Here is a 25,666-nt window from a genome sequence, read left to right as displayed (position 1 = left end):
ACTAAATGTGGATTTTTTGGCTTCTTTTGCTCAACTTTAGATTTAAAGCTTATTTAACATGATATCTTTTTTATAATATAATCATTCATAATAATATGAGCTTCTTTTGCTATGTAAATGCATACTTTAGATGTTATCTCAAAGCCACCAATAGTGATTCCTTGCACATATGCTCTCTAATTTGTTACATTGAATATTTATAGTCTATTATCAAAACTACAATTTATATCATTCAACTTAATAAATGTTTCTTTCAAAGTTATGAAAATACTCTAAAATACTAGCAAATCTCTTGCAATCTTTTTAGTACTCTCTCCTCTCTTTAACCTTACTAAAGCTCTAATTTCTATACATTGCCTTTCAGCTTGAGAAACATACCTTATTGAAGTCTTTTTGCCATGGTATACATTATTGGTGTATAAGATTATATAATTAGAGCATATTATTGTATCCATGCTCTGAACCAAGTACAAAAAATCACTAATAAATATTAGTTTTGTAGTTTAGATTATATTTATTCCTTACAATCAAAGTATAAACAAATTTGAATTTAAAAGGCACATGATTTGATCAATATGTTTTTCTCTTCTATTTTTATTGTTAGACTTTTAATTTTATTGTGACATTATTGATTTATTTTAGAAGCTAATTTTTTTTTTCAAATTTGATGTTTACTATAACACATTAGTCATAGTCCTTAATTAAAATTAAGATTATTAGTTTTATACTTAATTATGCTTATCATTGTAGACTTAGAGTCTTTGTGTTGATAACTTAAACTTATTAGTTGGTAAATTAGATATAATCACATAAAATGGTCTTAAAAATTAATTAGCAATAAGTAGTATTAATAAGTAACTTTTTGTTTTAATCATTTTATATTTAAAATATTCATAAAATAACTAATAAAAAATATTTAATAACCATATATGCTGAATAATGGAATAGTTATATTAACTACTAAGATTATATCAATTAACAATAAACAAAGTAATTTAACATGAGTGAAACCATGCAAAGAGTCTTAATTATTCTAAATTTTGGTGATAAAAAATTAGAACTACATGACATAATACATTCAAAATCACAAAATCAAAATATTTTTTTGAATACTGATTTCCAAGTAACACCATAAGTATAAAGAAATTAACAAATTTTTTTAAGTAACATATATATATATATATATATATATATATATATGACTTGAAAGGGAGAGAATCTTTAATGCCACATATTAATGACCATTTTTTTATTTTCAGAAGTTGCCAACAATGAAAGTTAAGAGAATTAAATAATATTTATATATATTACTGTAGATAAAATGGTAAAGTCGTCAGACATGTCATGTTTACTCGTTTCACATGTCCTCAAACAAGAGGAGGGAAACTCAAAATTAGTTCTTTCTACCGCCGAATATTCCAAAGCAACTTGACAGGATTTATCTTGTTTTACATTCTACAGTTAACCCAAATCACCATTCCAAAAAATTAAAATTAAAAATCAAATGGTTTGAGCGAAAACATGATGGACCTTCTAATAGCTTGCTGATCAGTTCAATGTTTTGGTGGAACCAGTGAATATTCAGAGGAGTTGAAGGGTTCACACAAACATGACACTGATCACAAAAGAATGGTATTCAGGGAGACTGCTGGTTTGTTCTACGCACTGAAGAGAGTTCTCATGAACTCAGAGCAGGACTTCTTTTTGCAAATGGATCCGTTGTCCCAAACTGCAAAACTCAAGCTCAAACACAAACCACATTCTCCATATTGTGTGTCTCTTCATCAAATATGCACGGAAAGCGAAAGAGAAGATGGGTTTGTCAAGCAGTTGGGGAGCTAAAGCTTTGCATTGATCTAAACCAACGCCATTGCCAAAAACCTGAATGCAGCACAACCCGAGGTTCAGGGCACGAGAAAGATCAATAAATTGTTTTGCTTCGTCTTTCATTCATTTGCGAGAGTTTAGAAAAATGCCCACGTCAGGGTTGAGATCCAAAGAGCTTGAGGAAGTTGATCAGTTGGGGGAGAAACAGATGCAGCTGCTCCAGGTGTTCCTTTTCTTCGTCCTACTATTGGGGCACTTGGGACTGGAGGACCGGGAAGAGTGACCTCTGATCTTCAACATGATTTGTTGTATGAAGTGGCCACCCTCTGGTGATCTTCTTCCACAGCACATTCTGTGCACATCCTCAGCCGACAAGCTCCTCAGTGGTGTCCGGGGTCGTCCTCTCTTCTTCCCTTTCTTTCGGCTCCCCCGATCTCCACTAGATAAGAAAGACGTGAAAGAGGGAGCTCTTACAGTGGCGTCCATTTGTCCTCTTCTCAACGAGCCAGAGGCGGAAGGGACCTGATGATCGTCTAATGAGACTGGGTTCCCTGGCGAAGGGGAATGGACAAAGGCATTCGCTGCTGCTGCTGCTGGTTCGTCGTCACGGCCAGGAGTTCCACGTCCTCCGCTGGAATAGATATCTGCTTGCTCCTCCCATAGCCTGTCCTGATGAGAGCTCGAAAAGGATGGATTGGCCAGAATGGAGGTTGAGCAAGGGCCAAGGCGGTACACATCTACAGACGCATTTCCAGAAGTAGCAGCAGCTTGCAACCTTGACACAAAGCTTCGTGACCTCTCCCTGGTGATGGCCATACTCGTATCCATTGAGGATAGTGCTTGTCCAAGCCGGCCACCAATTGAATTTGAGGTTTTAACAGCCTCTGCACACAGTGGAGATTCCTAAATTTAGATCTGCATTCGACTTGAAAATGATTTCGATTCAATAAAAATATTGCGCTATATTCCATACAGCAAATTTAAAAACTACAGCTAAATCTTGATGAGAAACCACCTGCCGAAGAGTCAAAGTCGTAGGAGGTCCTTCCCTTGCTAGTCCTTCTCCTTGACTTTCCACTTCTATCCTCAACATTAACTGCAGAGGTTGCTGCTGATGTACTGTTCGTACACTTAGTCTGGTTCTCAAATTTTTCATCAGCCGCGTGTTGCTGCAGATTCGAATTCATCCGTTCCGAAACTTTATCAGAAGAACAGCTCCCCCCGTCAACCAAAGTAGGAGTCATCCCTTCATGTGTGCAGGTGCATTCCGCTCTTTTAATCCCCCGATCAGAAAAAAGTCTTGGGATCTTCTCGTGGTGGTTATGTTTCCGAGTTTCACACGTACAAGCTCCTCCATTTCCTTCAGGAAAACATCCCAAATCTCATACTGTCAAGTGAAGCTGGGAAAGCAAATACATCTTCCATACTGGAAAGACATCAGACACCATTATAGGCACTTGCAAAATGTATGAAACAGAAGTTTGGCCTTTACTAAACAAACCTTCAACTACTTGGTGCCTGCGTCTTCAAACAACTATCTTTTTACTTCCAGGCTTTTATATTGGTACCATTTTTTCTATTAAGTTATTTGTGCAGAAATTCTCTTCTTATTTGTGACTGGCTATTAACATCTGAATCCGAGATAAACCTACCTGAGCCATCGATACCCTTTCGAACATCCTTGGAGTATTGCTTGAGCTCAACACGGTCGCCGGCAGAGTCGATCTCAATGTTGATAAACTTGGAGTACGTTGATTTAACCTGCAGTGACAATGTAAAGAGACAATTAGGACACGATCTCGTGCTGATTGATTTCAACCACCTCTGTAAAGCTCCAGGGGGACAAGAGGTAAATAATCAAAAGTTTTCACGTACAAAGCTTGTGAACAGAAGATATGTGCCTAAATATATATATATATATATATATATATATATATATTCTTTCACTCACACTGTACTAGCTGATACAAAAAGGGTTAAGATGACGCATACCGCATCTTCTGATTCACAATGACAGACAGTGAGAGAAGAATTCGGAGATCTAAATGACTCTGGTGATCTTCCCATAGATATTTGTGCTGTTTTCTGAATTACATACTCTCTGGCTCGCAATGCTTCAGCTCCAGAAATGATTTCAGCGGGCCCAACTTTGGGCAATCTCCTCGTCACCATCGGCCCAGAATCTGACACGCGCACAACTTTGAGCAGCATGGCCCCAATTCCTGAGGCTGAAACACTGCGCCTCCTTTTTCTAAGCTTCTTTTTCCGTTCAGCACCTGCCCCGGGTTCACAGCTCACGCTCCTGTTTAGGCAAACGTCTGAGTTGCAGGTCCTTCTCGGATCAGTCACTTCTTCAATCTTTAAACCTGATGTAAGTACTTGATTGCCTTTAATTTCCCCAATTGACTCCAGTGATTCATCTTGTTGAGGTTCTTCGGAGATAAACAAGGGGCCAGAGAGGTAGTCCTCTCTTTGAAGGCTGGACCTCACTGCAGCCTCTGTGAGTTCTGCCTCAGTTACTTTTCCAGTGGTCAACAGAAGAGTCTGGAAATCGGTACTGTCTTCAGGAGAATCAGTTTCCTGTCGCAAATTAAGGGATCTCTCTGGGTCTAAATGAAATGAGCTCTGTGTACTGCTATGTAGTGAGCTCAGTGAAGATGACGCCTTGGATGTAGCCAGTGACAAAACCCCTTGGTGGTTCGTGTCCGAGATTGTCGATTGAGACCCGTAAACAAGGATTGGTGTGTTAGTTGCACCAGCATCTGCACAAGATTCACAGTCAATACTCTACGCTTCAAGAAAAGAATATGTCTAATTTGAAGGTAGTTATAAATCAGCACCAGGTTTCACGTCAAATGGAAAGGAATATATCTTCCAACCGTGATGATTGAGATTGGTGGAGCACGAAGACTGCTTCATGAGAGTCGGATTACAACTCTGAATACTCCCTGCGGCTCCAATTGAATGAGTACAAGGTAATCCAGAATCAGCTTCTTCGATGATCGGTTTGGGGGATTCTTCATCTGCACTCGCTGAATTTTCGGCTTCCCCATCATCCTTCAGCATTGCTTTTGTGCTGTCATTGTCAAATTTGTGCAAGGATGATGGTTTTAAGATCAATGGAGCAGCGCAATCTGAAAAAGTGAGGTAAGTAAGTAGTTTGATTTGTTTTTTCCGAGATGAGATAGATAGCTTTGAAGATGGACGCAGTTGTTAACTGACAAGTACTTCCCAAAGAAAGAAAAATAAATGGAATCAGTTGATGCCTTCCAAATGAGTTGTATATCTGGAAGGAAAAGTGTTGAAGTACCTTCTGTGTCCTTGGTTGATGAATCAGAGCCTCTCTCCTCGCTCCCACTGAAGTCCCTATTCTGATCTGATGCTACTTGAAATTTCTGTCGCAAAGATATCACTTCTTCTGGCAACGCTCTGTGAGCCAGTCTTGACATGGACATGGAGCGCTCAATCTTTCCTGCAGAGTGGAAAAGGGAGGCTGCGATCTTTGCCACTGAATATTGGTCCATCCTAGATGACAGGCTCTTCCCTTTCTCCCCCAGTGATTTCTCCGAAGACTTGATCCTGAAAGAAGAACTTCTCCCCTTCTCCCCCGGTGTCTTCTCCGCAGACTTGCTGGATGTGATGAGGTTCCCGGAACAAATTCTCCTGTGACCTGCAAATTCATGCCCAAGCTCTACCGTACATAATCAGTGCACGTGAAATGACTTTTGGGAGAGACGAATTAATCCATCTCATAGCACAACGTACTGCCTCAAACATTAACAGCAGGCTGCAACCCCAACTTTGGATGATTGAATTGTTCATGACATGATGGAAAGGGCATAGAGTACACGCAAGGCTAACCTCGGAATGGATTGAAGCTCATAGCTTTTCTGTCTGAAGAAGACCCTTCAACTACCACATCGATTCTCCTCAAATAATCCTCAGTGCCGGTGAGAGACGATGGCTTCCTACTCCTGGACTGCTTAGCTACTAGAAAAGAAGAGACGGACTTCTCCTCAGTGACCTTCGAGCAGCCCATTGCACTGGAAGCTCTTTTTACATCACAGTTGCCACTTTCTTGGTGGCCGAGCTGCTCAATCTGAAGAGAGAGAGACGGCCGAAGTGTACATACAGCAGTAGGGTTCTCCATGTTTTTATTTTATGCCGTTTGCAGCATCTCCTATAAATCACCTCTTCACGCGCCATCAATCAGAAAGTAGCTGTGTCATCATCGATTCAAAAAGGATGGACATTATGACGTGATGTATTCAAAGCCCATGAATTTCTCCTCCTAGCCGTGCCTGCGACTGTCCACATCAAGGTTTGAATTTAGCTGAGCGATACTCTTAGAGTGGCTCAACAGGAACTGATACTGTGCAATCCAAGACACAGCACTGAAATGAAAGCATGAAAGAAGAAGGGAAAAAAAAAAAAAAAAAAAAAAAAAAAGGGCCGAGAGAATAGCCATGACATCCGAACTCCTTTGAAAGAGAAGAAAAAAAATCGACCAAGCTGGGGACATTATAAATCTACAGACACCAAAAGAGTATGATGATAGAAGAGTCACGATTATAACTCCAGGAATACTGCTTACGAACAATCGGTGCCACTTCGAATGCGTGACAAGTATTCTTGGGGACAAAGAGCTTCGCCACTCAATCTGTACTGAAATAATGTCACTCGCGGTCCGTCACCCAAGTATTGACTCGTTGCATGAGTGAACAGCCAAATACCTGAAAGCGTAACAGCATTGGGTAACAGACCTGTAAAATATGGCAATCTAATGGGTGTCATTAATCATCAACAAAAACTCCCGCTCTCAATCCACATCGAGGGCAAAGATTTGAACCAATATCCCAGAATGAGAACAGGAGCGAGAAGATGCGAGCTAGAAGGGTAGCAACTACAGTTGGTGCATTCCTTTAGGATGATGTCGGTATATGTGCAGGCAGAGATTCACGAATAAGAAACCGTGAGGGTGAACAGCACGCAAACTGGAGCGTGGCAAACGACAGTTGAAGACATAACGGGCAAGGAAAAGCTCGAAGGCGGTGTAGCAATGGTGTGAAGCGTTTTGGAACGAAGGCAATGCAATGCGTACGTCCCTCTAGCTTTAGGCTCCTGGACCCGAGACCTTCAAAGTCCTATAAAATTCAGAGTCATGAGGCGCAGACTCACAGAGAGGGCCAGAGGCTGGAACGGGCCAGTCTCATTTACGCTGCCAATGCCATGAAATTAATTCGCAGTGAATGTGGAACCTTGCTCATAACTGCACTGCAACTTCCAACCTTTCCCCTTGCACCCTACAAATTCATTCCGTCTTCTGTTTAGCTCGTGAGACTGACTGACATCTTCTAGCACCTCTTCCAAGGAGCTCCCAACATCCACCTGCATCATGGAATTCAGTTGCCACCTTGTGCTGAATCAACAGCTAGCTAATTCCTTCACCAGGGCAAAACTGTAGGCAAAAACCACAATCTGACAGTAAAATCCTTTTACACAAGAACTGAGAATTAAGAGATCAAAACATGGTTTGCAATCTCCTAACACATAGACTTAAACACATGTCAAACAAAGTCTTTCTCAAATGGGGTAGCAATCAAATCTCCCCATAATAGTACCCTACATACACATGCAAAAAAAACAGAGTAGAAAAAAAAAATAACACATATACATATATATATATATATATATTAAAAGGAAACCTACACAGAAAAAGAAGAAATGAAGGTACAAACACTACTACTGAGTCAAAAGTACTTTACTCTGTTAACCTCCCTGCCTCTTGTTCTCAACTGAACATCAACCCCAAGGGTGGCGCTGAAAAGCATGATGGGTGGAGGGCGATGGAACTGGTAATCAGGACATTGCACATGGGCAATGCGATCTGTTCACAGAGTGGCCATCACAAACAGAGCAAGGAAGGGAAAGAAATACAAAAGGGAGGTGGGGAGACAATGGTGGATTGGAAACACTACTCCATCACCTTCACTTATGAACTCCTACTCTCTGTCCCTCACTGTGCATTCACCTACACCATGCACTTCTGACAGCCACATACACCACACATTGTGCATATACATGCACTCATATACACTCACATAACCCCATACCCACCCACAAACAAACAAATACACCAGGTTCTGGTGGGTTTTCAATGCATAATCAGCCAAAAGTGGAGTTAATGCCTTTGAGCCTTGAGAGCACAGGACCTGGGCTTCTCAGATTCCTTGTACTATGCAAATCCTGCTGTGAGTCACAAATGGGATCCTTTGGTGGAGAGGGGAACAAGAACATTCAGGGGAAAAGCAATTGCAAAAGCAAGCTTATTGATGTTTGGAATTGAATGAGAAAACTTGTGGGGGAGGATATAAGGTAGCTGACCCATTTCCAATAACATAACCATTTTAGCATATCTGCAATGTGTGTATGAAAAATCAATAAATATAATATAAATAAATTAATCTTGTGTAGGGAAATAGAAATCGAGAGGATTTAAGGTGTTTTCACATCATTTTGCGCAAAAAAAGAACTATTATTAGTGTTTAAGTTCAAGATTCTATTCAACACAAATCCGACATATTGGCCAACCTAATTATGACTAGTGGTTGGTCACAAAACAGAGAATGCTTAACTCTTGCCAAATTTTCTAAGTTGGCATGAAATTCTTAATTTCTTACCCAATGGCACCATGCAGTTGAGACAAAATGTGAATTAGGTATTGTGAACCCATAAGGTGTCAAAACTGATTATTATTATCATATCAAGTTTATTGGAAATACACCATTTTATAGGTCAAAAATGGGGAGGAGTTTGAAAATGGGTTGGGTACCTTAAGCCTTCACAATGTGATGGATGGAGAAGAAGATTAGATAGATTATGTAGATAGTTGACCTTACTGTTGGAGGAGACATTTGATGGCAGTGGGTCAAGGAAATAGATGCAGGAACAAGAGGGGGTGATATAGAGTTTCTTCGTGGCAATATTATTTTTGTCAATAGTTTTTTCCTTTGTCCTTCATGCATTTTTTGTTTCTTTGTTTCTTACATTCTATGTTCCATTTCTCATTTTTTATTTTTTTGTGTAGTTGCTGTAGAATTGCTCTAAATGTAGCAACTCAAGAATCTGTTTGGGGAAACAAAATAGTATTTGTTCTTTTAGGCTGTCATTTATTCCACATCAAATATTATTTAGCAGTCCTAACACAAAGCTTTATGTAATATTAAGCTACACCTATATATATATATATATATATATATATATATGTTGTTTCTTTTTCTTTTTCTCTTTCTTTTCAAAAATAACATTTTCCCATCGTCTAAACCTATCCATGCATAGAAAGGAAAGTAACCAAAATCAACTTCTTTTCATTTCTTTACTTCCTTCATTCATAATTTAATTTCTTTTCCTTTCTTTCCTTTTGGTGTACTGATTATTATCCTTTCTTCATCCAAGAAACAAGCTGCTTTTGAGTTGCATGACTAAAATAATGGGGTCAATGATTCAAATACCTTCATTCAATTTCATATATCACACAACAAGTGCAATTTTCAATCATTTTTCAAACATAAAAATGTGATTCATCATGTACATATATACATAAATACATACACACACATACATGCACATTCTCAAAGAAGCAAGTCCCCATTCATTTGAGGAAGTGAAGAAACCAACAAAAAGATGGAGCCAATGATATATTGGAAGCATTGAAGAAAGCATCTCTGTGCATTTGTCTTCAGCATCTGCTTCTCGAAAGCAAATGTTAATGGGAGGAGAGAGAGTACCAAGTACCATTCAAGGGCACACTTGGCAACTTAACCTGCATGCATCAAAATTTGATTCCATTATTATAAAATTTCATAAACCTGGTTGATCCTTTAACTCTGCAACATGTTTTCAACATTGTTTTGTACAGAGATGACACAAAGTCATTAATAAACATGACCACAAATTATTCAAAACATGAACCATAAACTTTCAAAGAAACGAACTTAATGTCCATTTTTAATCTGAAATTTCCAAACTCAGATTAGGTTTTTTTTGTTGTTATTATTATTATTATTATACATTTTTTTAACATGATATACAAGTGAAACATTTAATGTTGTACAAAACGTCATATATATATATATATATACATAGATATGCTTCAAATTTTAAATGTCACATCTTGTGTGAGTTCTTTTTTTCTTTTTTTCTTCTTCTAGAACCCATGATCACTTGTACATACAAATTCATATTGAGTAACATTAATATTAGAATTGATTAGGGACATATAATGTTCACAATGTTCCAATTTTATTATTTTTTGTATATATGTTGTTTGGTTCAAAGTATAATATTCAATCTTGTAGTAAAAATGGAGTGTTTTGTATATGTATGTAGATATATATATATATATATATATATATACACACACACATAGAAGGAAAAAAATGGGGAGATGGGAGTAGTAGTGTGAATGGGGGCTGAGACCTCGTGGAGGGGGAATCCATCCCCGCCCTTTAGTTTTAATTTTGCCAGCCATGTGCCCTTACGTCACAACACGGGGCGTAATGCCCTCCCAGTCAAACCTTTCACTGACCGGGGCGAGGACGAAAAGTCTTCTCTGCTGCCCGCCCTTCGTTTTTACTGCCCGCACGCTCCGCCCTCATTTACTGCGCAAGGTAAAACCCTCCTCATTTACTCCGGGTAGTTCCACCGTGTCCACTTGTGGTGTTACTTGCAAATTGGGTGTGTCCATTATTAAACTATTAAACTGTTCCCATAATATAAATAATCTTGTTAAAGAGTATGTGGCTTGAAAGGTTTTGATGGCCTTGTAATATTTTGAGAAGGATGGTTGTTCTCCAAGTCATCCATGTATTGGAGACTTTAGGAATCAATTTGAGAGCGGTTCTTTAGATGCTCTAGTCAAAAAATAGAATATATGCATACATTTTGTTTTTGTTTTTGTTTTTAATTGCACATTATTTGTGTTTAGGAGTTAGGATTTAGGAGGTAAGAGAAGAAGGGAGGAGCAAGATTTGATGTCCACTCTTTGCACTTGAATAGATGTCTAAGTTTATTCATTTGAAGAGAACTTTCAAGAAATTTTCCCTTCTCCTTTTCTTGCTTGTATATACTTAGGAAGATATATTTTTTGATTTTTTGATTTTTTATAATATCCTTTTTATATTATATGCAATTTACCTATTGTATAATCATAATTAATAATAATATAAGTTTTTAATGAAGCATACTATTCTTATATATTTTTATTATTATTATACTATTGTAAAGTTGCAAACAAAGTGTGTAATGTTAATTATTTTTATCAATTTTTGGATTGATATTGATTTGATACGAATTTAAGTTCTTATATGTAATTATTCATAATAGAGCAATAGTATATATTTTTTTTGAACATAGATTATGTTTAGAACATTTAAATATGAAAACTTACATATATGTATATATATATATATATATATATATATATCTCAAAATATAAATAAAAATTTGTCTGTTGATAAAAGTAGACATGTCTAAAAATAGCTAAGATAATCATAACCCTTTTTAGAATCTTTAATCTTTAAGTAAGCAAAAAATATTAATATATTAATATATATAAATATTAATAATTAGTTGTAAATTAATAATAAATTACTAATAAATTAATAATTAGTTGTATTAAAATCATAGTTTTATGCTTACTTATGACATTCAAATAAATACTGAAGATAATAAAAAAATTAAAAGTCTTAAAAGATCTTCAAACATCAATCCTAGTCATTTTTATTTTTATTTTAAAAAAGAATTTTAGTTCTCTAAAAAATATATTAAAAAAAAAGAAGCTTTATCTTACTTTAATGAAGAAATAAAAGAATAGATTGAAAGTTATTAGATAGTATGACTAATGTTAGGATTTATTTTTGGTAATTTTTAATATTTAAAAGCAAATAGAGAAGTTGGACTTACATTAAAGTCCCTTGATTTGTAATTAATAAAAAGTGAGGTTTATATAGAGATGTGACTCATTTGATATTATTATTTTAAAGATTGCTATTGGATGGCAAGATTATATAGCTCTATTATTATGATTCATGGATGTTGACTGTATTAGGTGTAATTAGAAAATTAAATGTTATAAAATAATTCTAAACTAAATTTGATTTTTAAAATTTAAAATTCCTGAAATTATCTATGATTATTTCATAATAGTGATGTTGAAAAAGACATATATTTTAGAAATTTTTTAATAGAATAATAAATAATTTATTTTTATTATTAATGATTAATAATTATATTTTAAAAAATAATATTATTAAAATTATACTATAATATTGTTAATTTTGTTCATAAAAATAAAATAGAATAGTAATTCTTTATAATTTTTTCACTAGCTTAATTAACACAAAAATAATCTTTTAAATTAATGTATATAACAATGTTAACTTGTCAATGCAAAATACTAAAGAAACCTAGGAATTTATCGCAAGTTAACAGTTAATATGAAATCTAACATGAAAGAATAAAATCCACAAAAATTTGAAGATGTGTGATGTTAATATGCAATAAATTCTACCAATAAACAAACAAAATTAACAAAAATAATATGCAATCTTAGATCTAATCTATAATGAGCAAATGTTTTTGGAAGTATATTTCTATCTTTATTGCTTCTAATGTAAAAAATCAAACATACAAACAAATTTTAAATATGTTTAACTTTCAAACTTAAAATGCTTTCTATAATCATTTGTGGAAGACTTTGATAAACATTCAGAATGTATTAGGATTTGGTACTTACATATCTAAAGTTGGCCAAGTTCTTTTAAAAGATGAATTTTGCTTCCACAAAAATGTTGTAACATGTCGAGATTAATGTAATGGCCCTCCAAGCCCTTAATTGGAAGCCTAAATCAGTGTATTTGTGAAACATTACTATAGTTTGGTAGTTTACAAAAAGAAATTAAAACTAAAAATGTTGTAGTTAACCCTAATGATTGTAATTCAATATATGATTAATTTTTATTTAATCAAGTTTTTAAATTAAATACTAAGAAATGAAGCCGAATTTGCCCAAATTCTTAATTGCAGCAAGGTTGGAACTGCTAGTCCACAACTAGTATGAAGATGATAAAAATTTAGCATATTCTCCTTTATTACCACCCAAGTGTAAAGTGCATGCCATAATTTAGTATAATTTTGGCTTATCAAGCTTTAACATGACCATCCATCTATCTAGTTGTGCAATAGAGTATAAAAGTTGGGAATAATAACCTTTGCATCTTCTATTGCACATTTGTTTCTACCTTTGTTTATAAAATATGCAAAAACATGAAAATTGACTCTATTAATTTTAGGCAGCCAAAACTTACTATTCCATGCAAATGAGAAAATTATTTGGCCAAACTCAATAACATTTGTTTCTACTTATTCTTGTTTGATTTTGTTTTTGTTTTTTTCCTTCTCCTCTTCCAATTACCCTTTATTTATTTTTTACTTTTTTTTTTTTTTTTTTTTTTTTTTTTTTTTCATGTTTTGTACAAATAGTGTGCTTCTACATTGGAAATTAAATCAAATTTAAAAGTATACTAACTTTTTAATTAGATTTTGTATTGGTGCAAATTCGTATGATGTCTGAAACTACTGAAATAAAACGGTTGTTATCTTTCAAGGGATACTAGATCAAAGGGATGATCGTCATTGGAATTATACCCGTGTTTACTAACACCTTTAATTAAGACCCATCCATCCCCTTACAGAACTTGTAAACATATGTAAAAATCGGGCCAGATTTATTGAAATCTAACTTGTAAATGCACAGCTATTTAAAATGAATTAAACAGCGTTTAAAATGGTAGTATGTAAGCACGATCTATCACATGATCCATCTCATAGATTAGGCAACAGTAGTACAAACCAATCTCTAAGCAAATGTTGACACAAATTTAACAAACAAATACATCAAAGCATATTTTTATTGATAGCTTGTGAGTGAACAAAGTTTGTCATGGCACATGGTGACTTCTCAATTAACATCATCACTGCGAAAGCAAAAGAAGACTATGGAAAAGAAACTGAGGAAAAACAAGCAACTAGTCTTCGAAGACGAGGTCAAGTGCTATAAGCTTCGGGTACTAGATGTACTGCTTAGAAAAACGTATAAATATTACGAGAACAGGAGTTGAAAAAATCCAGAGTCTGCAAACACAATCGCATGGGTCTAAAGAGACATTGGCATTTAAAAATAAATGTTGAGCTTACGAAAACAAGGACTGAGCTTCAAAGAACTACACAAGCTTAAAAAGCAGCTAGAATAAAAGCGAAATAAATTGCAAGAAAGGCATCTACCAACGGTCTAGAGGACAAGACCATACGATCTTGAACCTAGCCGGACATCGACCCAAGTTAGACAAGAGGTTTGAAGGAGCCAAGTGGAGATGTATGTCCCATGATTCACCACAGTAAGATAATAACATTTTCCAGGAAGGGAGCAAAAAGCCTTGCAGGTGAAAAAGATTATGGAACTAGCAAGAGGCTCTAAATCTCTTGAGGCACTAAATATTAACTGTGTAAGGAGGTGTTGTCACTCTCTTCGGTACAGGACATTAACTTACATTCTTTCGATTTTCAATGACCATGTCTGTTTGGTATCAAAAGGAGGTTATAAATAACATTTGAAAAAAACAATTACCTCCCAGCAGTCATGTACAAACCATTCCTGTCCCCCCCCCCCACCGCGAACAGCACTAGATACCACCTCCACGCATGTGAGCGCCCAATTCACCAAACTGATCATCAGCCTCCTCTGTGTCAAATGAAAGCCGGACTGCATCCAACTTGGACTTCAAAATTTCTATAGCATTCAGAAACATCTGGGAAGCCTTGATAGCTCCTGTTGACTCCACGGTAAAAATAAAACTGTCCTCCTTGCTGTAAATTTCCACTAAACCTGGCTTACCCATGGCTTCTGCTTTCTTCAGCACTTCTTCGTCATAGGTGTATGCTTCAGGGTCCACCACCACCACCTGCAGCATGTTTATACGCAGCAACACGTGATTTAAAATGCCGCATATAGGGTCGATTACTTGCTCAGAAAATACTCTGAACGTCGAGACGAATCGAAATTTAAGGTTGTAAACTGCAATAAGATGAGTTAAATGAATATGCTACCTGTTGAGAAACAGGATCCAGCTCAAAAACTTTTGTAGGGCTGCTGTCAATCCACTCTTGCTTTTCTTCCAGAGTCAAAGTTTCCATTAGTGCCTCATTGATGTGAATTTCTGGTTCATACTGAAATGTCACAGTTGCAGCTGGTGACCACTTGGCATGGTCCTTGCCAATCCCTTTTCTAGCGATCGCCCGCAACTTCAATTCCTGCCCCTTTCGCAACTTCACAATCAAAATGCCCCTGCGATAGTAAAGCCGAACTAACATCAGCTACATCCTCTCCCACTATCGGACATAACCCAATAATAAAAACTAATTATACCAAGCTTACAAGTATCCTCCAATCTGCGCTTTGATGAGCGCACAACATGGTCATCGAAACACGGTGACAACAGGAAAGAAAAACCCACATCACATCAACCGGTACAGTCCAATGCTGGCACCATCGCGACGGCCATACGAGGACACTAATAATCGTATGGAGCCGCATGGGCATTGTACTAATTCTAACACCCATCGACAAACAATACCAAAGAAAGATCAATCGAAGGCTTAGCAATCCTAAAGGATTCAACACCATCTAACCTAAAATTGTCCTATTTAGAAACTCACCGCGTATCATTCGATTCAAAACCACCCATGTCTGCAGCACGCCCTGCAGCATCCACTGGGATAATTGAAGGATCCGAACTTACTAAATCTAGGCTGGTGACATCCAAGGTCTGATCTCCCGTGCATTTGACACTAAGGTGGAATTCAATAGAGCAGTATTCGCATCTGCAGCAAAAACCCAACTATAAGTCTTCCATCCCTCAATCTACATTAGAAACCCTACCATCTGTAAAACATTAATACAAAAATCAACATTCTCATTACTGCAAAATCACTACAAAACATTATAATGATATGCAAAAAAATATCACAGAACATGTACAACTTCGGTTACTACCGACAGAAAAATAATTAGGGTTTTTGGATTTGATTACAACAGCTGCATCCCACAGCAACACATAGTAGCTACGATGTTTTACATAATGGGACAAAGGTACACACTTTCTCCAAAATCCAAGTAAAAAGTACCCTTCGATAAAAAAAAAAAAAACGAACCAATGTCTTCGATAAATTTTCAATGCCCCTAAAACCCAAAAATCAAATCAATGCAAGCAGACAAATTATGGGAACCAAACTGAAAAGTGAGACAGAGGAAAGAGCAATACCTTCCATCACCGTCACAGGCATCACAATCACGAGACAGCCGCATTTCCATGGCTCGATCGCTAACAATCGGAATTAGACCAAGGCGGTGCGCGAGAAACTCATCGTTCAGCACCGACGAATTAGACTCAATTTCCACCAAGTCGATGGCCAACGTGGGCACCTCGGCAATCATAATCCGCCGAAGGGCATTGGCGATGCTGGCGTCCGTATCCCGCAGCTCAAACTTCAACACGTCGTCTTTTATGTCACGTATGCGCACGGTGGGGAACCGCTGGTAGGACACATTATCCATGATTTCCACCACCACCAATTCCTCCTTTCCCCGCCCCCCCCCCCCCTCTCCTTGCGCTCAACCCACTCCAAGCTCAACACGCGATCGGGCCTTTGTGGTACTATCTCTCTCTCTCTCTCTCTCTCTCTCTCTCAACCCAGGACAAGACGCTCAGATTTCTCGCTACGCCCCTGCTTGCGATTTTTCTCGTGTAGGGTGCGTCGCACTTCAAGCGCGGCCTCGGGGGCGTAAGTGAAACTCCCTCGCAGTGCTGCAGCGCAATGAAGGGGATCGTGTGTGCCGACGACCATGGATGTCGACGAACAAACGTGAGGACGGACGGACGAACTGCGTACTGCGAATCGGTGTCGGACGAAAACCTGGACCCCTGGATTAGGGTTAGTTCGTTACGCGGTGTTCTGGTCGAATTTCTGTTCTACTGAAGGAGTTGGTCTCATCACATTAAATGTCAAGGATAATTATCAATGTCTGGCTTTTTCAATAATAATAATAATGGTAATAATCAGTTAAGAGCGATAGTGGTATTGATGAAAACTGATAGTTTGAAGGTTAGATTTTAAAATGAAAAAGAAAAAAGAAAGAAAAAAAGAGGTTAGAGCTTGTACAAATTAGACGTAATGAATTCGATTTAAGAAGATAAACCCCTTGAAGAACATGTTGTGGAAACAAATAGGAAAACCAAGTATGTGAATGTGTATGTTATGTTTTGAGATGGTCATGATGTGGACTTGAAGTTAATTTAGAATTCCTCGCATATTTAAGATTGTTCCTTATTTTATTTCAAATATTTATTTGAAAAATCAACCAAATTGCTTGCATAATTCATTGCAAGGCAATCCATTACAATCCAAAATAAATAAAAAATGCAAAACTTATTGCATATAAAATTAATATCATACAAACTTACACATTTACTTGCATTAATGTAACTAATTGCTAACAAAGTAACATGATTAAAATGAAAAACTGAATATAAAAATATGGCATTTACAAAATAAAAATCTTAATACATACACAAACATATTACAACATAAACCAAAATATAATCACCACGTTTTCGTTCATCCAATCAACAATTGCAATCACTGCACGAGAGAAACAAACATGAAAGAATGTATTATAAATAATCCAATGTGACTGTAAAGAAGCACATGTACTAATGCACGGGGATGGGGGGGAGAAGTGGGGAGGAAGTTCCTCCCGCCGTCGCGAGAATGACGTGGCGGTAACGTCAACGGCGAGGAGGGAGGAGGGGGAGGGGAGGGGGAGGAGGTGGTGTTCCATGCACCATTGCTCACACCATTCTCCTTCGTTAGGGTTCCCTCTTTCCTGTTCTCGCTCTTCCTTCCTTTCCTTCGTTGCTGTCCTTCGCCTCCATTTCCAGTTGCCTCATCAAGCAGTGACACACCAGACCACCGAACGGACTCTGTACAGGAGGAAAGCATTACCGCATAAGTAGGATTTGCTGTGCCGGTTGTTGAAGGTCCCGTTTAGTTGTGCACGAATGGCAGACGACGAAGGGTACGAGTATGGCCACTCGCCTCCGCCTCGGTCTGACAATGGAGATCATGTCTCCACGGAGCGGAACAGTGGCAGGAAACGCGAGGTACTGTACTGATGCGTGATTTAGCTCCTGGTTGCAAGTCTAGGTGGTATCCCAAGGGCATTTGACTAAAAGAAAATTGGCCGCATTTGAGTGGGAGGTGGTGTGGAGATGTGGTGGTGCGTGGGGGGAGTCGAAACCTTTGTGTTGATGGATTTGTAGTCGTGGTCATACGGAATTGTTTTTTCGGTGTCATTTGAGGCCACTTGCGTTGCTTTTTTCACTTGGCTGCCTTGGAATTGACGTCGGTGTCGATTTTGTCCGCGGGTTTCCCAAATCATTTGCGTTTTGTTGATGTTGTTGTCAGTTGTTTGTTTGTTTGTTTGTTTTTGTTTTTCTCCTCCTTTTCCCTCCTCCTTCTTCTCCCTGTGTTACTCTCACAAGTCCGGTGTTAGTGCGTTGTATACTTGCTTCAACGTCGATCAGCACAGTGTGTTTCTGTTTGAAGACCATCTATTACCATTGCAGCACGAAACCGAAGATTAGGTTTACCTTGGCCATTTGTTTACATTCCTTAATGTTCCTAAGGCGAATGGTGCCCCGGCGTGGAGTCTCTCGAGAGGCGCGTCTAGTTATTGACTTAGTGACCCGATACAGCGTGCTGTGTGTTACGCGATGAAAAGCTACGTGCTGTGCTGAATTCATGTTGCACAATATGTAGTGTCCTACACGTGCATTTTGAAATGCATCTTTAAGGTGATAGTACCTACCCGCTAAGTGATGCTACCATTTGAAGGTACAACGTCACTCTATTCAAGTTGGAATTACCTTGTTTATTTGTTCGATTCTGCATTTTGATGAACACGTTTGTTGCTTTTGGTGTGTCCTCTATGTGCGTAGTTTTGGAAGATTTCCGGTTAAAGAGCACTGATGTTGAGAAAAGGGTTGACGGAGAGGATCTCACATCCTCCACATCAACGACTATTTCAATGATCACCATGTAGATGGCTTTAACTCCTCAAATGCTTAAATGTGACGGTGAATCTGCTGTAAAATCTCCTGATATTATGGATTGTACTCTAACAGCATTTGAGGCTGGCGCAGAGTGCTGGTGAGCACTGTCGGTCGTGCTCTGTTGAAACCTTTCAGTTTTGAAGGAATTGCCACTTGGTGTTTACGTTTTCATATTTCAATATGAAGTATTCATTGTGGGACAGAGCTGCGGTATCTATCCCCACACAGAATAGTTATGCTTCTGATGTGGTGTGTTCGCGTTGCAATGGTCCAGTTGCACCGCGTAGTTGCACGAATACATGTATTGATCGTCGATCATCATGGTGTGTGATTATCTGGAAAACTTCCTTTGACACTTTGTTTTGAGTATGTGCTTGTGTTGCAGCGTGCCTCTCGAGAATCTGACAGAGACCGAGAGAGGAGTCGAGACAGAGATCGGGACAGGGGCAAAGACCGTCGACACAGAGATGTGGACGTGGATCGCGAAAGAGATAGAGACAGGGACAGGGAAAGGGAAAGGGATCGAGATCGGCATCGTAGCCATGATCGAGATAGGTGAGCCTTACAGTAATTGTTTTTAAGATAATGCCTATATTCTCTTGTAGGGCATTACAGCTTGTTTCTTTAAAGATATAGATATTCTTGTCTGAATTCATTGCATGTCATCCATACCTGGCCCCTCCTCGGGGCATAAGGGACTCGTCTACAGGTGCATTGTTTCCGTTCATGATCATTATGTAATATATCTGACTTCAAATTCTGACTTCACATGCAGACGTAGTCGTGAGTATGATCGGGACAGAAGACACCGGCATCGTTCTCGATCCATTTCTCGTGGACGATCGCATGGCGTATCTAGATCCAGATCTCGTTCAAGATCTCCGTCTCGTTCAAGAAGGTTTGCCACTAACCTTCACTTGAGTTGCTTACTTGTAAGGTTTGTAAGATTTTAAGTTCCGGTGGCTTCGGGCATGAATATGTTGTGGTCTTTGAGGCTATTTTTTTGCGATGACGAGTGGTCTAAACGACTAGCTAGTAATGTTTTTGGCCACATGGATTGAAGTTCTATGGATGGCAATCAAAATCATACTGGAAGTAGTGTAGAGTCGAGTCGAGTTGAGTTCAGATTTGTTTTGGATTGGTTCGGGTTTTTTTGGTTTTGGTTTTGGTTTAGGTTTAGATTTGGTTTGATCCGTTTTTATGTTTTATTATCCCCCCTTTTGCATGTTGTAAACAAGGTGGATGTAATGTGCCAGCGCGATTGAGTTATATAGTACTGACTTAGAGTTTGGCTTCTTCTTGTAGGAAACAAAGTGGATTTGACATGGCTCCGCCAGGTGCAGCCGTTATTGCAGGAGCTGCAGTACCAGGTTTGTATGTCTTAATCACGAGGTGATTTGTTTTTGTAACATACGCAAAATTTAATATATATATATATATATATATATATATATACATACATGTATATATACACATTTATTTTGGTTTGTACGTGAATCTCGAATGTTACACACTTCTATAATTGTATCATGCAATGAATTTTCGTATCATCAATGTAATTGAACTCAAAAATGAAACTGTTGCATTTATTTAGCTTTCTTGGTTGCTATTAATTTCCTAACGTTCTTTTCCTCTTTATTAAAGTTGGTGAGCATTGTCGGAACGAATCTCGATTTGGAACTGAGGAAGTCTGTGCTCTGGTGTTTTCTTGTTGTTTCCTTGTTGTTTGTTTGTCTGTGGTTGTCTTTGTATTCGTCGTGGTTGCGAAAGGCATCAATCGAGCCCTGTGTCCTCTCCACGATGCTCATAGAGTGCCTGCTAAGGTGTGATTTATCGACAAAGAAGTGATGGATTACCTTGGTGTTGGTTAATATTTGCTACCTCAGTGCCTCTGAGCAAATGCCTTTGGTGGTAATCGATCTATGAAGTTTAATATGAAATCGCAATTACGGTATTTAGTACTTGTCATATGAGTACCTTCAAATCACTTTTGAAAATAGTTTGGACGCAATCAGATGTCACACCGTCCATAATTTCCTTACGTGGTGGGTTTCTAGGTTTTTATTTTAACAAAACAGGAGTTGAATGAATGTTCTCGGTCATAGTGTATATTTTTATAGGTTGTATTTGAATAATCTTAACAGAGATGGATGTAATCATTAAGTCTAGATCATGTTTACACTTTCATACTATCCCGGCTAATAGATGTGGTTGTAGTGCTTTCCATTATTTTCGTTTTTAAGGGTAGAATAAATAGTAAAAGGATGTTTGAGGGCATCCTTGTCTGTAGTCTCATGAAGTTTCTTTCGTGGTTTTTAGGTCAACTGCCTGGAATGGCACAGCCTATGCCTGGAGTATTCCCAGGGATGTTTCCTTTCGGAGGAACGCAGGTATTTAGATATAACTTATCTTTTATAGACTTTCCAAATTTTCGAAAAGAGGAAGGTGGTTAGATGAATGTCAGGTTGAGGTCCATAATGTTTTTTGTAACCAAAATAGCTTGGTGGTCAAGCAGTTTGGAGGTATTCCTGGAATGCCAGCTCAAGCAATGACTCAACAGGTGATTGTGCTTCCTAATGATTGACTTTTACATGCCAAGCTGTATCAGACGTAATGACCTCGAGATTATGTCCTTTGTTTCCTTCTTAGGTTTGATGCTTAGAGAAAGCTGTTTAGGATACAAGGATTGTGGTATGGTTGATTCAAGTGTACGTGCATCTGATATTTTTCGGACATATCGTTTAGGCTACGAGGCATGCCCGGCGAGTGTATGTTGGGGGTCTTCCACCCATGGCGAATGAACAAGTGCGTAAAACTCTCCTGGAGGATGCATGGACGACCTCAATTCTTGTTGAATACGACATGGCATTTTCTATGCGTTTGGACTTTGTTGTAGATGTAATTTGTTATCAATTTTGCTGAGTTATTTTGTGGTTTTAATTGACAGTTGTGTGGTTTTCAACAGCTAATGGTAGTGGTGTCGTGTGGTGCAGACAATAGCGACCTATTTTAGTCAGGTGATGGCCGCTGTTGGAGGCAATACTGCTGGTCCAGGTAGATGGCTACTGCAGTTCAGAAATGTTGTCTTGATTCTTTTTCGTGTTTCTTAATTGGGTGTGACGCTGATTTTCGATTAGAATCTAGTTCAAATAGTGCTCCAGATTTTATCAGGTAGTTCTTGTATTTTTGTGTACTAATGTGATGTATCCTGTTTATCATGGTTTGGCCTAGGTGATGCTGTTGTGAACGTATATATCAACCAAGAAAAGAAGTTCGCATTTGTTGAGATGCGAACTGTTGAAGAAGCCAGCAATGCCATGGCCTTAGATGGCATCATGTTTGAGGTTTGTGTCTGCTGTAAATTGTATTATGTGGTCACTTTGATGTTGATTATACAGTTGCTGTGTTGGTAATTTTCTCCTTGTTCTTGCTTTGTAAAATCCGTGTGTATTTCTTTAGTTCTGTTTCGTTGGAGTAGTTACCGTTAAGCTTATTGTCTTTTTTGAAATTTCTTGATATAATTTTCTGGTCTGTATTTGCAGGGTGTATCTGTTCGAGTTAGGAGGCCAAGTGATTACAATCCATCTATGGCTGCTACTCTTGGACCAAGTCAACCTAGTCCTCATCTTAATTTGGCTGCTGTTGGGCTGACTCCTGGGTAAGCAGTTCAATTTATACTCCTGTATTTTTCAGTCAGTTCTGTGTCTTTATCCCTCTTATATATTGAAACAATTACCTAGAGTTTGTCTGACAATTGTTGGCCCTGAGTAACACAAATTAGAAACATGAACTTGTTTCTGGTGTCCATGGTATTTGACAAGTACTGTGGGCGTCTGCAGGAGTGCTGCTGGAGGTGCAGATGGACCTGATCGTATCTTTGTGGGAGGTTTGCCCTACTATTTGACTGAGATTCAAATTAAGGAGCTGCTTGAATCATTTGGGTAAGAACCAATCTCTTTGTAAAATGCGAATTTTTTATAAGATTTACGTTGATTCGGAATGTTTGTAGGGTTAGGAACGAAGTAAATTCTATTACTGAACTTGATCTGACCCTTTTTTTTTTTTTTTTTTTTTTTTTTTTTTTTTTTTTTCTGAACCTTAGGCCTTTGCGAGGTTTTGATCTTGTCAAAGACCGGGACACTGGGAACTCTAAAGGATATGGTTTCTGTGTTTATCAGGTATTAATGCTTCGGACACATGTAGCCAACAAACTACGTACTGACATGTGTTGTACTGTAGTACACATGTGTTGAGGAACATGCTTGCCTGTCTACGTGTTGTTCTTGACCAGAGATGTGTTTGTTATTTTGGAAGTATATGGATTTAGAGGTTTGAGGTTTCTGCATATCCACATGGTTTCTTCTGATTTTGGTTGAGCTTTGATTTGAGACAAATTGTTTATATCACAGGATCCAGCTGTTACAGACGTTGCTATAGCTGCACTTAATGGATTGAAAATGGGTGACAAGACTTTAAGCGTGCGTCGTGCTTCTGCTAGGTGCGGAGTTAATTGAAATTCTCACCCTGTCTGTCTGGCTGTGTGTCTCGCTCCCTCTCTTTTTACAGGACCTGTCAGTTTTGAATATTGCCTGTGGAAAAAATAGTGGCATGAGAATCGATGATTTGTAATTTTTCATTTGCGTTTGTAAAAATTTTCCTGGCTTTTTGTTTTAATCTGACCATCTTGAGATGGAAGAAAATACAGCACTCGACATCTCGGAATTCATTTCTGGGTTTTATTGTGTTTCAGTGGACAACCAAAGCCGGATCAAGCCAATGTGCTAGCTCATGCGCAGCAGCAAATCGCTATACAGGTATTCTGTGCTTTATGTCTAATACATCTGTGTACTTCGGGTGCTGCATAACAAAACGTTAATTTTTTCAAAAAATATACATAATTATTTTTCAAGTGATTTCCGACTGTAACTTGCAGAAACTTGCATTACAAGCTAGTGGCGCCAATGCTGTTGCATTGGGTGGCATGGGTTTCCCTGGGCTCCCAATGATGCCTGGAATGATGCCTGGCATGGGAGGGATGTCTCCACTTGAAACTTCCACTAAAGTGGTCGCCTTGACTCAGGTGAGCTTCCTGTCGAAGTTATGTTACGAGTGGCTGTTTCTCAAAGAAATGAACTTAATGTCGATACTGTTCAAGTTTCTTCAGTTTGATATCGTGACTATTCAGGTTTTGTTCTGTTTCTATTCATGACTTGACTGATAAATGGGCATTTTCAATTTATGAGCAGGTCGTATCACCAGATGAATTAAAGGATGACGAAGAGTATCAAGATATTTTGGAGGATATGAAGGAAGAATGTGGGAAGTACGGTATGTATTCAATGCAAGTCATAGCCTCGCTGTTATAGTTGATGTGATGTTATTTTCTATGACATGATTGTTCCTCGATCTGATTTGAGCTTTTCACATCCCAGGTAACCTTCTTAGAGTCGTCATTCCCAGACCAAGAGATGGCGAAGATGTTCCTGGTGTCGGCAAGGTCTGTATTATTTCTTTCCTCCGGCCTTATTGAGATTCGCTTTTTTGATAGTGTTTTTTTGATAGCTTCCCCAGCAACCTTTTTGCTACGCATCTGTTACTGCTTCCTTTTGGTTGTTACTCGAGTGTGATTCATGGTGGCAATTGTTTGAGGTGTTTGTTGCACGTTGCAGGTCTTTGTTGAGTACTCAGATACTGCAGGTGCTGCGAAAGCAAAAGCATCGCTTCATGGTCGTAGGTTTGGTGGACACTCTGTTGTTGCTGTCTACTATCCCGAGGAAAAATTTGCTGCAGGGGATTATGGAGGTTAGAAGAGGGCAGTGACGAGGCCCTTGTCCATTTTAAGTCGGGACCTACTGTTCAGAACGCGTATACTGTATTTGCAGTCTTCAAGGAGTAATAAGCTTGTAAGAGACCTTTTTTACTAAGGGTTCCGTTTTACGAAGCTATGACTTTCGTACAATGTAGGTCAGGTAGTGCAGTGTTCTCCAGGCTTCTTTTTGACCCAGTCTGTTTGTTATTCTTTTTGCAGTGTGGAGATCACCTATGTGCCACTAAGGGCTCGTCACTGTATTGGTTAGACGTGTTGGAAATTACTAGCTTTCAAAATCCAATAATTTGAATAGGTCTTTTTGGGAACTTGGTCTTGATGGTGAATAAAAAGGAAAAGCGAGTACTTATTGTCCTGGGAATATGTACGAGAAATTGGACCTTATTGCAACGTTTCTGTAAAGCGTATGAATTGTTCATTTCCCTTCGAGGATGGCGGCTCATGCTGCACCAGCCACGCAGATATGCCACTACTCTAAAACCATGCAAAGAGTGTTGAGTTCTCGTGTATATTCTAGTTATTGATACAATTTTGAAAATCTTTCGATGTATGCATACGTATTTACTTACACTCAGAGAGATTGAAAGAAACTAATGTATAAATTGAAAATAGAATGAAGTAATTTCAACTCTACAGTCTTTATTAACATTATTTGCTTGCAAGGCTGACATCACATGAAGAGATCAACAGAACCTCTCTTTGGGGATAAATCTAAATCAAATTTTGTCCAACTTTTGACACATCTACAATCTTTTGGTTTCACATTCATATTGACAACGTGTTT

At 38.2% G+C, this 25,666-nt stretch overlaps 3 protein-coding genes across 13 annotated transcripts; 1 reads left to right on the top strand and 2 right to left on the bottom strand.

Moving 5' to 3' along the window:
• Positions 1–1,461: 1,461 nt before the first annotated feature.
• Positions 1,462–9,962, bottom strand: LOC112291117 (uncharacterized). 10 transcript variants are annotated; one of them, XM_090255725.1, is made up of 12 exons: positions 9,179–9,962; positions 8,660–8,952; positions 7,593–8,243; positions 7,006–7,285; positions 6,422–6,590; positions 5,689–6,134; positions 5,138–5,518; positions 4,707–4,961; positions 3,820–4,589; positions 3,480–3,588; positions 2,843–3,187; positions 1,462–2,711 (listed from the first exon to the last, which is right to left on the bottom strand). In XM_090255725.1, the coding sequence occupies exons 6-12, from the start codon at positions 5,975–5,977 to the stop codon at positions 2,017–2,019; spliced, it is 2,844 nt and encodes a 947-aa protein (XP_090111851.1). In that variant the 5' UTR covers positions 5,978–6,134; positions 6,422–6,590; positions 7,006–7,285; positions 7,593–8,243; positions 8,660–8,952; positions 9,179–9,962; the 3' UTR covers positions 1,462–2,016. The 10 variants fall into 10 exon arrangements, with proteins under 10 accessions (XP_090111851.1, XP_073394577.1, XP_073394579.1 ...); XM_073538476.2 differs by having other exon boundaries at positions 7,006–7,215; XM_073538478.2 differs by lacking the exons at positions 7,593–8,243; positions 8,660–8,952; positions 9,179–9,962 and having other exon boundaries at positions 6,395–6,590; positions 7,006–7,463.
• A 4,276-nt stretch (positions 9,963–14,238) lies between these two features.
• LOC112291047 (DNA-directed RNA polymerases II, IV and V subunit 3) lies at positions 14,239–16,728 on the bottom strand. The gene is made up of 4 exons (XM_024537990.3): positions 16,206–16,728; positions 15,601–15,765; positions 14,992–15,229; positions 14,239–14,846 (listed from the first exon to the last, which is right to left on the bottom strand). Exons 1-4 carry the CDS (start codon positions 16,496–16,498, stop codon positions 14,568–14,570), a joined length of 975 nt encoding a protein of 324 aa, XP_024393758.1. The 5' UTR covers positions 16,499–16,728; the 3' UTR covers positions 14,239–14,567.
• A 1,239-nt stretch (positions 16,729–17,967) lies between these two features.
• LOC112291581 (splicing factor U2af large subunit B) lies at positions 17,968–25,300 on the top strand. Of its 2 annotated transcripts, XR_002972455.3 has the most exons (19): positions 17,968–18,104; positions 19,441–19,610; positions 19,831–19,953; positions 20,361–20,425; positions 21,375–21,445; positions 21,571–21,615; positions 21,801–21,860; positions 22,049–22,109; positions 22,287–22,399; positions 22,598–22,713; positions 22,895–22,996; positions 23,158–23,233; positions 23,465–23,553; positions 23,806–23,869; positions 23,989–24,135; positions 24,302–24,383; positions 24,488–24,552; positions 24,725–24,958; positions 25,084–25,300. XR_002972455.3 is itself a non-coding variant. In XM_024539179.3 (18 exons), exons 1-18 carry the CDS (start codon positions 18,003–18,005, stop codon positions 24,860–24,862), a joined length of 1,689 nt encoding a protein of 562 aa, XP_024394947.1. In that variant the 5' UTR covers positions 17,968–18,002; the 3' UTR covers positions 24,863–25,300. The 2 variants fall into 2 exon arrangements, 1 of the variants encoding a protein (XP_024394947.1); XM_024539179.3 differs by having other exon boundaries at positions 24,725–25,300.
• Positions 25,301–25,666: the final 366 nt, after the last annotated feature.

This window comes from Physcomitrium patens, chromosome 14 (assembly GCF_059467195.1).
Source record: "Physcomitrium patens ecotype Gransden chromosome 14, ASM5946719v1, whole genome shotgun sequence".
Taxonomy (NCBI): Eukaryota; Viridiplantae; Streptophyta; class Bryopsida; order Funariales; family Funariaceae; genus Physcomitrium; species Physcomitrium patens.
This window is presented reverse-complemented; position numbering and strand designations above follow the sequence as displayed.